The 12998-nt window shown below is 36.0% G+C and overlaps 1 protein-coding gene across 1 annotated transcript in view; it reads left to right on the top strand.

Moving 5' to 3' along the window:
- The window catches only part of LOC113120749 (unconventional myosin-X-like), a 45391-nt gene that overhangs the window by 12327 nt on the left and 20066 nt on the right, over positions 1–12998 (top strand). Inside the window, exons 3-17 of the mRNA XM_026290774.1 lie at positions 611–769; positions 5495–5682; positions 7221–7358; positions 7450–7574; positions 7714–7727; positions 7846–7930; positions 8357–8460; positions 8756–8885; positions 9021–9139; positions 11187–11333; positions 11424–11524; positions 11651–11717; positions 11818–11910; positions 12106–12174; positions 12819–12901. Coding sequence (XP_026146559.1) covers positions 611–769; positions 5495–5682; positions 7221–7358; positions 7450–7574; positions 7714–7727; positions 7846–7930; positions 8357–8460; positions 8756–8885; positions 9021–9139; positions 11187–11333; positions 11424–11524; positions 11651–11717; positions 11818–11910; positions 12106–12174; positions 12819–12901 — 1622 coding nt within the window. The remainder of the gene's footprint in view (positions 1–610; positions 770–5494; positions 5683–7220; positions 7359–7449; positions 7575–7713; positions 7728–7845; positions 7931–8356; positions 8461–8755; positions 8886–9020; positions 9140–11186; positions 11334–11423; positions 11525–11650; positions 11718–11817; positions 11911–12105; positions 12175–12818; positions 12902–12998) is intronic.

Raw genomic sequence — 12998 nt, 5'->3', positions numbered from 1 at the left:
TTAATATAGAATTCAGTTGTTGTGCCATCGTGGATGAATGCAGTATAATTATCGATTATTCCCTCCAAATTGTGATTATTAATTATGATTATAACAGTTTACATTGAATGATGTTGATACCATTGTTTGATGCAACTGCATGCCGTATTTTTATATGAAAATAAACAAGCTGAAAACACTCTAATTGAAAACTTTTAGTTTCATGTTAAAATATGAATAGTATTATAATTTTATTCTAAAACAATTGAAAAACCCTTAATATATCATGTAGATTAAAAAACATATCTTAAAGGCCTTGATATACTTCAAACGAAATCGAAGAGCGAACTGATATGACTTCATTTCGAACAATCAGGCCAAAACAAAGTTCATTTTGACATTTCAAAGCAACTCCCCCAAGCAAACTTTCTGGGGGAGTTCGTTTGGCTCCTAAACACCTTTAAGTTTCTATTGGTCTGTGGCAGTTACGCAATCGATGGATGTTTTACATTTTTGTTTTACTTTCTTTGTATATTGCTCTCTTTTTTTGTTTCTCTTATGAAAACATAAATACTGTGAACAAAAGACAAATGTACTGTTAATATGTGTTGCAAATGTGTGTTTTGTTCAGGTGTACACCTACAAACAGAATGCCGTGAGCAGGCAGAGGGTTTACCCCATGCACAGCAGCAGTATCAATGGGGTCGAAGACATGGCAACCCTACTGGACCTGCACGATGGGGCCATTCTACACAACCTACAGCTCCGCTACACACAGAAGAGCATATATGTGAGCACACAAACACAGATATCCAAACACACATACTCCTTATATTATAGTCTGTTGTTTATTGAGTGTGCATTTTTGTGTGTGTGTGTGTGTGTGTGTGTGTGTGTGTGTGTGTGAATGTTTCAGTTGTGGTAAAAGATGCATTTGTCAAGGATACAAGGTTGTTGTGCAGGTGGCTAGACGGCTTTCTGGTTGTTAATGTGTCAAAGTAAAATATATTTGTTTAATTACATGTCTTTCTCCCTTTCACTCTTTCTATCTTTATACTGCCTCTTTGAGCCTTTCCTTACAACAGTGTACTGTGTTCTTCTTTGGGGATGGTTCAGCTGTGTTAGGTGTGTGTGTGTGTGTGTGTGTGTGTGTGTGTGTGTATGCACTGTCGGGATGTGGTCTGTGCCAAAAGCTTTTAGTCCAGTTCCAGATTTCCAGACTCACTCTAAGGAACAGAGTTAACATGCTACTGCTACTCTCTAAACAAAATCACCACTCTGAATTCAAGTCCAATTAATACATAATGATTGTTTGTGTATGGACTCAGGGGGACTTAACATCTGTCAGGTTAACATCTGTCTACACTACTCAGTAGTGTATTGTATAAGGGATAGTTCACTCAAAAAAAATGTTTTGTCAACATTTACTCAACCTCTTGTCATTTCAAACCTGTATGACTTCATTTCTTCTGTGGAGCACAAAGATGAATAACATAAATATCCTGGTCACTCTTTTCAATATAACGGAAGTGGATAAGGTCTGGGTCTATCATACTTCAAAAGGACACAAATGCTCCATAAAAATACAATTAATTATTGCAGAACTAGATCAATGATTCATTGTAAATATCTGATACAAAAGAATGATTTGTTCACAAATCGAACATGACTGGTTGTCTCATGAATGTGCCAAGAAGAGATAGGGCAGATGTCAGGACTTTCAGTGAAAAATGACTTGAATTTCAGTCTGTTCCCCACACAGTGTTATCGTATGACTATCGTATGAAGTCTATATAGCATACAAGACTGTTTTTATAATACTTGTATGGTTCATATTTGCCACTCTAGCACTTGACAGCCCAATCCCTCATTTTCTTTCATTATATTCAAAATGGTGGCAATGCCATGACTTTTCAAAAAGCATCTTTTATGTTTCACAAAAAGAAGAAAAAAAACATTTGGGTTTAAAATAAAATTAGGATGAGTAAATGATGAGAATTTTCATTTAGTGCTGAATTGTTCCTTGATATTTTAAACATTTCCAATACACTGGTTTTACAGTCTGATATTATGATGTACTATATGTTAATATGTTAATATATCCTGTCATTGATTTGTAAAGATATTTTAATTGGTCAAACACTATGATAAAAAGTCATTTTTTTTTCACACAACCTAATAATAATAATAATAATAATAACAACCCTTACATGTCCATGCTCTTATATAGTATAGTAATATATAATAACCTGTCAATGAGAATTCTAAAATAATGAAATAGCAGTCATTCCAGGTGGTGATTCACACCACTCTCTCTCTATCTTTGTGAGGCTGGATTAGATCAGTTTGAGTGTGAGATAACCAGTCAACTATGCGAGTGTTTTTGGTCTGCAGGTATGTGATGGTTATCACAGTAACGTCAGAGTTACTCACTTATAGAAAATACACACCTCTGGTTTCAACATGACTGAAGACCTTTCCCACACCTTATTAGGGGGTTGAGAAAAAAGGCCAGAAGGACTAAATTATGTTTTAATGTGAATCTGTAATACCAAAAAGGTGTGTATTACGGTTAGGACTAGCTTAAAAAACAGACGTGCACGTTCTTTATATAAAATCTGAATTCATAATTTATTAGGATCATTATACAGAACAGTTTAAAAATCATAAACTGTTGACACAAAAAGTGTCACGTTTAAATTTGTGCACAATAAACCAATGCATTCACCAACATTGTGACAGATTGAAAACACATTTTTCTTCATCGTCTTGTGTTCTACTATTAGCTAATTTTTTATATCCATTGTTAAATGTTTTGAATTAAATCTTTATTTTAGAGTTACATTTAGTGCAACTAGTGGGGCGCAAATGACACACTTTATCATTAAAATGTTCTCATATAAAATCGCATTACAAAAAATCCCCACCCATCCATGTTTGTAAATCTAATAAATTGATTGGCTAATTAGAGCAGCCGTCCCAGGTCTGCTAACTGATTGGCTAATTGGTGACATATTGGAGAAATCAGGACGAATTAGGGTGTTATTTGTATGTGGTTAGTTTTTGGTGGTCTGTCAAATGTCAGCCTATTTCTCAGGCAACTTTAATGTTATATAAAAAATTAATGCACAAAATCACAGAGAAGTTTATTTTTCTATTTCCAAGAGGTGATTAGACTAAGTACAAATAAACAGTAACATTCGCCATGCCATTAAAAACACATAAGTCATGATGAAATTAAAAGTATATGGTTGAGTGTGTGTGTGTGTGTGTGTGTCTCGTCTTGTGGAATGTGTGTGTCTAGCTGAGATCCGATTCCACAGCATTTAAAACACAAAGACATTTCTCTCTCTCTTGCTCCCTCTCTGATTATAAACAGCTGTGGACTTTTTTGCCTTACATTTGGACAGAAAATACTAGGCCAGCTTCCCACATCAAAACACACACACACACACACACAAGGGGGCTGGTGATCCAGAAAATGTCTTTTGCATGTGAGGTTTACCTCTTTTTCATAGTATTGCTCCCTCTCTATTTCTTTTTCAGCCCCTCTTTTTTTGCTGTAGTGTGAGCGTGTAGCAGGAAATAGTTCTGCTTCAGTTGGGCCGGATCATGTTTCAACTGAGTTTAACATTGAGAGGATGTGTGTGTGTAATGTGTCTGAGTTCATTATGGATCACTATGCATAGCCGTCACTCTCGGTTGTCTCTCTAGACTGCAATCTCATGACTGAATCTGTCTGTGCATGTGGAACGTCATATAAAATGTGCTTTCTGCATATTTTAACTTACTGTACTGTGACTGTAGTCTGCTTTATGAGTTCTTTACTGTGAAGGTCTTAGTAGCACCATTGGATTGAGCCCAACAACAACAGAGCGATACAGATGACGTCCAAGCCTCCGTTCCATATGAGAATGTATATTATAGATTTCAGGAAGGGTTACAGTCATTATTTTTCAGGAGTATTTGAGCACAATACATGCTATTTTTGGCAAAGTAGTATTTAGTAGAAAATATGCCTACTGTGATTTTCTCAATCAATTTGACTCATATATATAGTTAGATTAAACTCAGATTGAAACCGAAATCTTGATAATCTTTTATTCCGTATTATGATGTAGATCCAAGCTAAATGGCTTCTAGTATAGAAAAACTAATTGCTGACTGGCACTCCATTTATTTTTTCTATTGGAAGTGGATTAATTTGTTAGATTTGTTGTAATTTGCTAATTACTGTCATCTCAATGTGAGTGACAAAGTGTAAAAAGTTTTAAAAAACCATGATGTCCACAAATAAATTATATATTGTATTATAATTAAACACTGCAATATCGTGCAACATAACCACATTTCCCTAAAAAAAACACTGGAAATAAATATTGTTCTTATACAGTTTTACATACTGCTTTTTAAACAATAGATGGTATATAAAGTGCAGTATTTGTAGTTAGCAGTATAATAGTATTCCATTCCAGGCATAGATGCTGTCACCTAGATTCTGAGACAGCAGTGCACCTTGGTTTTAAAATGGGAAGGTTTTTTTTTTTTCTCAAAGAATGACTTCATTTTTCCTGTTCTAAAAAAAGAAGGGAATCCCGCCAGCCCATTCTGAGCAAACTGATAACACCTGTGACTCAATAAGAAGGCTTTCCCCTTCCGAGGACCACAAACTGACAGCTTAATGTCTGCTTTAAAACTTCTTACTCACTGTGTCTCTGTTTCCAGCTGTTTCTCGCTGAATTACAGTCTGACATTAATATTGCTATAAAACCTACTGTGTAAATTCATCTCGATGATTTGACTGAACAAATCTCATAAACAAGACATGCAAAAATTCATTTAAACTATTATCCTTTATTGATTCTTTAGGAGAAATTTGATTTTGACACACACTATATTCAATTGAGACATCAGCAAGTGATGAAACCGCAAGTGATGAAAGATTTAATCAATCTTTAATGTTTCTTTCTTCTGTAAAACACAGAAGAAGATAATTTGAATGTTTTTGTTTATAATGAACATCAGTAGAGTCCAAAACAACATTGGATCCCATTGATTTTTATTGTATGGACAAAAAGACAGAGATTTTTGAAAATATTTTCTTTTATGTTCCCGAGAAGAAAGTCATGCACGTTTGAAATGACATTTTTTTAAATGAATTATTTATTTTAAGTATCCTTAGAATGAACTGAAAATATATGTTTTTTACATCTTGTTTTATATCATGTAAATTCAAATTTCATCTTCAGCCATACATGTATTCATGATCATGCATACGATATGGTAAGAGAATTACAGGAGTGTGTCCTAAACCCTGAACATTTGACCGTTAAATGTCAATTTGCACTTATTTGACATTCAAATCAACAGATCCAGATCTCAACAACCAATCCAATCTATTTGCATCAGTGGTTAGAAAAGTTGGTCAGGAGATACCAAAGCACACACGGACATGTGCGCATGCTCATGGTTATTAAGTTTTTATTTTTACTATTCTTTTCCTATCTGTTTGCAGACATATATCGGCTCTATTTTAGCAGCAGTAAACCCTTATCAGAGTCTGTCAGATCTGTATGATGCCACAGCCATAGAACAATACAGTCGACATCACCTGGGCGAAATCCCTCCTCACATCTATGCCATTGCTAACGAGTGCTACAGATCACTGTGGAAGCGCTCCAACAACCAGTGTGTGCTCATCAGGTATGTTTCTGTATTGCATTGCTCACCGTTATGCATTTAACTAACCAGTGGTTCCTGCAGGCTTCATTTCAACTGCTCTGTTTTTTTTTTCATTTTCGACTCTCTAATTTTCTTTTAATTATCAGACAGTCTGACTATATAGTTTTCTGCCGTGACTTTAACTCTCAAGTCTGACCTCTTGCTAAGGTGTGAGGTCAAACTCATGGCTGCCCGGCAGCACTCATTACACAAGCATGCATAGGTTAAAGGTGGCAGACTGCTGTTTTTGTTCTTTGCACTGCAGATTTCTCATTGGCTTTAGTGAGAGAGAGCCAATACAAATTGGCAGAATACCTGACCGCTGTGGCCAAGCCTAGACTAAGAAAAGCCCTGAGCATGTACAGACTCAGCAAACATGCGACATTGATAGGACTACCAAAATGAGACAGGCTTTTCTATTACTGCACAAAATCGAGCTAGAAACCGAAGTGTACTTCTTAACTACAGCTGTATCTACAGTACACACAATGTGAGAATGCTTTCTTTTGCGATTTTTACAAACTTCAACAGAATTTCAATGGAAATCTAATACTTCCTAACTCCCAGACCTGCAGGATGAAACCACAGCAAGCACAAACAAGCCTTGCCTTATGAAAAGGGCAAGCAGTAGGACACAAACACAACACTGAAAGTAACTTTGCACAGGCAAAAAATAATGGTATATTTAGGAACAACAATTTTTCAGTGATATCTTTACTTTTCTATAATATGGTACATGTCCTGTGACATTTCCATAAGGCACAAATCTCTTTCTCTGTTGTTAAAACTATGAGATAAACTATAATATTTAATAATTTATAATTAACCTAGAATGAAAAATATCAAATTTTACACACTTTAAATGTCTCTATTCCCCTTAAATGATTTATTTATTTTGGTCTGTCCCACAGCAATTTATAAAACAAGTCTGTTGTGCTCAACAAGGCTGCATTTATTTAATTGAATAATAAAACAATTTAAGATAACATTTTTCTGTTGTAATATATTTTAAAATGCAATTTATTCCTCTGATGGCAAAGTTGAATTATCAGCAGCCATTACTCCAGTCTTTACATGATCCTTCAGAAATCATTCTAATATGATGATTTGCTTCTCAATAAATATTTCTTAATGTTGTCAATGTTAAAAACAGTTGTGCTGCTTAATATTTTTGTGGAAATCGTGATGCTTTTTTTTTTTTTGGATACTCTGATACATTTTTTGTAACAATTTAAGTCCTTACTCTCACGTTTGGGTCAATTTAATATGCCCTATTAATTTCTTAGAAAAAAAAGAACAGTAAACTTCTTGAACAGTGATGTTCATGTATTTGTATATGGAATATTTATTGCTTGAACAATGTGTTAGTTCATTATTGGGCCAGTAAAGCTTGAAATTATCTCGAAAGGCTCCTTGAATAAAAGCCAGAATGTAACAGCCCTCTGCTGGCCACATCAGCTCATTACAACTTTCAGCTAATATTCATCAACCAGCACTGATATTTTCTTTGTGTGTGTCAGTGGGGAGAGTGGAGCAGGTAAAACTGAGAGCACGAAGATGATTCTGCGCTTTCTGTCTGCAATGAGTCAGCAAAGTGTGGCGCTCTCAACTGCAAAGAGAGCATCATCTCATGTAGAGGAGGCAATTCTGGAGAGCAGGTTTGTACATATATTAAATAACTCAAAACACTCCATATTAACAGTGTGCTCACTCATATGCATGAATGCATCTGTCTCTCTGTCTCTGTAGTCCAATAATGGAGGCCTTTGGAAATGCTAAAACAGTTCATAATAACAACTCCAGTCGCTTTGGGAAATTCATCCAGCTTCATTTCAGCCAGCATGGAAACATCCAGGGAGGAAGAATCACAGACTGTATCCTCTGTTTGGATTGTTGGATGTGTTGTTTGGATGTGTCAACTGTTAGTTCACGTCTTTAGCTTTATTTCATTACCTGTGCTGTGATAGTGTCTCTTTCTTGCATTTGCCTTGACTTCATTTTTTCATCAACCAGACCTTTTAGAAAAGGTGAGTTTCTTATATTCATGAAACTTTTGCATGTATGATTGTGTCCGGGCATCTGTGTCATTTATGTGGGTCACTGATCATGTCTTTGTTTGACTCTTATTGTCTGTGTTTCTCTCAGAATCGCGTTGTGCGTCAAAATCCTGGGGAAAGAAATTATCACATATTCTACGCTCTGCTGGCCGGAACCAGCGCAGAACAGAGGGGTATATATCTGAACAAATTAATTTATGTTTTGTTGACACCAGTTTTATTTTAGTATCATTGAGGCAGTGCTATAGTATTTGGATTTTGCAGTTAGCTGAAATAGAAAAAGGTTACGATTATATTTTATGTTATTTCAGTTAACAATATTTAATTTCAAGTAATTATTTTTTTATGGTTTTAGTTACTATAGATTAATACAGCAACCTTGGTTAAACACTAATACATAAATTAGCTTTTCAAGTCCAAATTGTGATCGATGACTTTGCTATTCTTTTTGTGTGCAAAACTGTGCACCTTTGGTTCTGTCACGGTCAGATGAGACAGAGGTCAGGAGGTTATAGTATCACAGGGAATCAGTGCTGTTTGTTACACAGTATCAGTTTGTTTAAGATCTGTGTTTGTCGCTCTCACTCATTTTCTCACAGAGTCATTCTCCCTTTGCCCTCCGGAGAGCTTTCACTATCTGGGTCTGTCTGGATGTGTGAAGGACAAAGCCATTAATGACACAGAAACTTTTCAGGAAGTGCTGGTAAGACAGTCACAACATCACTGTATGGTTACTATTAAGTACCATTTACATTTTTACTATTTTCTCAGGATACTTTCTACTTTCTCTATTTTTTAAGGATTATTTAATGAATCAAAGTTCAAAGAAACAGTATTTCTTTGAAATATACATTTTTGTAGCTCCCTGAAAGTCTTTACTAAAAGTATAAATTTCTTTAATAAAATTGTATTGACCTCAAACTTTTGAACAAGTGTATAAATGTATTAATACTGTTGTCTTGTGTTTTAATGCTGGTTGACTGTGTTTTGTGTGTTAGAATGCTCTGAGGACAATGCAGTTTGGAGAAGAGAACATCAAGGAGGTGTTGAGGCTCCTGTCAGGAATCCTGCATGTGGGAAACATTGAGTTTTTAACAGCAGGTGGAGCACAGGTCTGCTCTAAATCAGGTAAGCGCTCCTCCACTCTCCGCTCTGTTTGTCTTTGACCTGATTGTTGAACTTATGATTGATTAGTATAGATTGCTGGTATGAACTGCATTACATTTATATTAATATGTAAATGCAAAATATGTGTATGTTTAGCTCTCAGTAAAGCTGCAGATCTTTTGGGGTTGGATTGTGCCCAGTTGGCTGAAGTTTTGACCCACAGATCCATGATCCTCAGAGGAGAAGAGATCAGTACACCTCTCACTGTAGAGCAGGTAACGGGTGTAACATGTTTGTTTCCTATCAAACACCACAACTTAACTTCTTAACACAATATTTACAAACACTTTTCAATTCAGTACCAGCATATTACTGCTAAGTGTAAGAAAATCACTGAGAGAATGAGTAAATAAATAGTATGAGATTGAGAAAATCAGCAAGATAATACATGATACCAACAGTCAAGTCACACTTGAAAATCAGGGTTACAAATCGGTGGAAAACGTTTGGTAAATTTCCGGAAACATTCCATAATTTTGGAAAATTTTTGGAAACAGCACAGATATCATCAGAATTATTCTGTACTCAACAAAAACATGTCTAGAAACTCTCTCTCCCTCTAGAGGACTTCACCTGTAACTGCATTCTGTTAATAAACATTTCACCTTTCTCACTCCACCTTTTTATCACTGTATGCATAGAGAGGACAACATCTGTATAAGGTCTCACAAACATCCCATCACAAGATGTGTTTGCTTTATTTAATTCATATTTGAATAAATATATAACATTTATAATTAAACATAACTACAGAGCTTTTGACACACACACACACACACACACACAAAACAAGTAAGTGTAAGACTGAAATTGACTGAAGTGGAAGTGGAAGACTGAAACCTTTATATATATATATATATATATATATATATATATATATATATATATATATATTAGGGGTGTAACGATACGCGTATTCGTATTGAACCGTTCGGTACGACGCTTTCGGTTCGGTACGCGGTACGCATTATGTATACCGAACGGTTCGTTGGAGTAATTAATTATATTTGAAAAAAAAAAAAAAGAGAGAGAGAGAAATATAATGATATGCGTTCAACAAGGTAGCCCAATAACCCAAACAACGTAACAGGCAACGCCCCTGACACTCCCGAAGAAGAAAAAAACACCATCTTATATGTTTATGTTAGGCTACTCAGCAGGCGCTCGCTCACTCAGTACGCGCTGAAGGCTCGTTGCAAAATAGCCAATGCGTTTAACAGACTAGAAATGAGAAGATCCTCCAATAACCAACAGGTCGGGTGTTTGGGTGCACTTTGGATTCCCTTTAAGCTATAATGGTGATGGCAAGAGAGTGGTGGATAAAAAAACAACGGTATGTCGCATCTGCAACATGACAGGGTACACCAGCGGGATTACAAAAAAAAAAAAAAAAAAACACTAGCGGGAATATCTGGGATATATGCGTCAGTACTATCTGGGAAAAGACGAAAAAAAGGAGAAACATGCACGCAGCAAACTATCCCTGCAGCATTTAGACACTAGCTTACAGGGAATCCAACCCAAACACCAGACCTGTTGGTTATTTTAGGATCTTATATTTCTGGTCTGTTAAATGCATTAGACATTTTGCAACGAGCCTTCAGCGCGTGCTGAGTGAGCGAGCGCCTTAGGGGCCGTTCACATATCGTGCCTAAAAACGCATGGAAAACGCTAAGCGCGTCTTTCTCCTCCTTTCCAAAGCGCTCGGGCAGAAGCGCTCATGAGGCGTCTGTCTTTGCTAAGCAACAATGACGTGCTCTCTCCATGAGACGTGGAAATTTCAGCGAAGGATAAATGGATTTGCAGCTCTAAAAATCGCTTGCAGTAGCTCTGCTACTAAATTTATTTCAAAATTGCAATCCATATACAACTATGATCAGCTGATCCTTCATCTTGGCTGAGCTCTCAACGTTGTTACGGGAAAGGATGAAGCTGATTGGTTAGTTCTTGTCACATGACCCGCGGTGCGCTTGCGGCATTCTGAAAAGTTGAGATGTTTTTACATTTTGCTGTATCTAAAACGTATCGAACCGAACCGAACCGAACCGTGACATCAGTGTATCGTATCGAACCGAACCGTGAATTTTGTGAACCGTTACACCCCTAATATATATATATATATATATATATATATATATATATATATATATATTTTCCCCCAGATTAATCAAATGTAAACCTTAATTAAGTATATTTAAGTAAAGTAAAGCTTTATTCTTTGTAGTCAGAATAATAACACAAATATGCCTGTGTGTGTATCAGGCAGTGGACTCGCGGGACTCTATGGCGATGGCTCTGTACTCTCAGTGCTTTACTTGGATCATTCGTAAATTGAACAACCGTATCAACGGCAGTGAAGACTTCCGATCCATCGGCATCCTGGACATCTTCGGATTTGAGAACTTTGAGGTGAGAGCCATTATGATGAGTTTTGAACCTGCTGGTCATGACGAGTGTTATTCTATTCTTTCTGCTTGATGTTTTTCTTCCTCTTCTCAGGTGAACCGGTTTGAGCAGTTTAACATTAACTATGCAAACGAGAAGCTTCAGGAGTATTTCAACAAGCACATTTTCTCTCTAGAACAACTTGAGTACAACAAGTAAGTAAGGTCATTACAAATTTGAACACTTCACCGACAGCAAAACTCACTTCGAAGGCAACCAAGGCACACGGCAAACATCTAATTCTCTGCCATTTATTTCTTCGTGTTTGTTTGTGTTCATAGAGAAGGGCTGGTCTGGGATGATGTCAACTGGATGGACAACGGAGAGTGCCTTGATCTCATAGAGAAGGTAAAAACACGAACACAGACCCATTTAGAATTAAACACTGTCTACATTCTGACGCTACTGTATGTATCTGAGTCTGTCTGTGCGTGTGATTTCTCTGCAGAAGTTGGGTTTGCTCGCTCTCATGAACGAGGAGAGCCATTTTCCTAAAGGCACTGACGGCACGTTGTTGGAGAAACTCCATAGCCAGCATGCTGTAGGTCATACACAGACATCATCATTTTTCTGAAGGGCAGCAGGTTTACATGAATAAGAGCTGTAAGCAAGAATGTAACCAAAGAGCCAAAGCAAACTTTTAACCCAACACAGATTTGAATATCAGGCATAAAATCACCCTGAATATTGGAACTGCTGTGTAATCACTAATCTATATCTCTCTCCATCTTATTAGAGGAATCAGTTCTATGTTAAGCCTCGTGTTGCAGTTCACCAGTTTGGAATCAAGCATTATGCAGGAGAGGTACAACACCCTCTTTTTTATTTTTTTATTTTTTTTTTACTTTTTTATGATTTATATATGAGTAAATTAGCATTTGTAAGCATCTTTCAACAACCAGTGACATTATACTCAGATATCAAGTTTCATAATAGTGTTTCATATTAGATCATATTTCATAATATGCAGGTACAGGTACAGATGCTGCTTATAAAGTAATATAGCTTGTAATTTTAATGTGCATAGTTTTTTTGTATTTCTTAAGAGTCAAGAGGCATTATTATTTATTAACTTAAGCAGTGTTTTATTAAATATATGATTAAATAGACTTTTAATTTAAATAGACTTTTTTAATTACAGCCACTAAGTTGTTGATCATATTAATATACATTAATACATACAATAAATGTAGTTATGAAATGATAACTTTAGCATTTTTAATAAGATAAGTGCATAATTTGGATATTTCAAAACATTTATATTATAAAAAAAATTATTTGTACGGCAAAGTTTCATTTGGAAAAATAAAGATAAATTGTAGTCTCTTCACCTGTAGTGCGCTGGATATATCATGTGTTATGGTGTATATAATAGAGAATGTTACCTGTGGTCAACATCCGCTTTACAGGTGTCATGTCTCAGATTAATATCCTGCTTTTTGTCTCCAGGTTGTGTATGATGTCAGAGGAATCCTGGAGAAGAACAGAGACACTTTCAGAGATGATATTCTCAACTTACTCCAAGAGAGCAGGTGTGTGTGTGTGTGTGTGTGTGTGTATGTACTGTATGTATGTAGTTGTGTGATTGTTCTCTGTGAGGTCATTTGTTCACATGCTCCTGTTCCATGC

The sequence above is a fragment of the Carassius auratus genome, chromosome 2, assembly GCF_003368295.1.
Source record: "Carassius auratus strain Wakin chromosome 2, ASM336829v1, whole genome shotgun sequence".
In the NCBI taxonomy this organism is placed as follows: Eukaryota; Metazoa; Chordata; class Actinopteri; order Cypriniformes; family Cyprinidae; genus Carassius; species Carassius auratus.
This window is presented reverse-complemented; position numbering and strand designations above follow the sequence as displayed.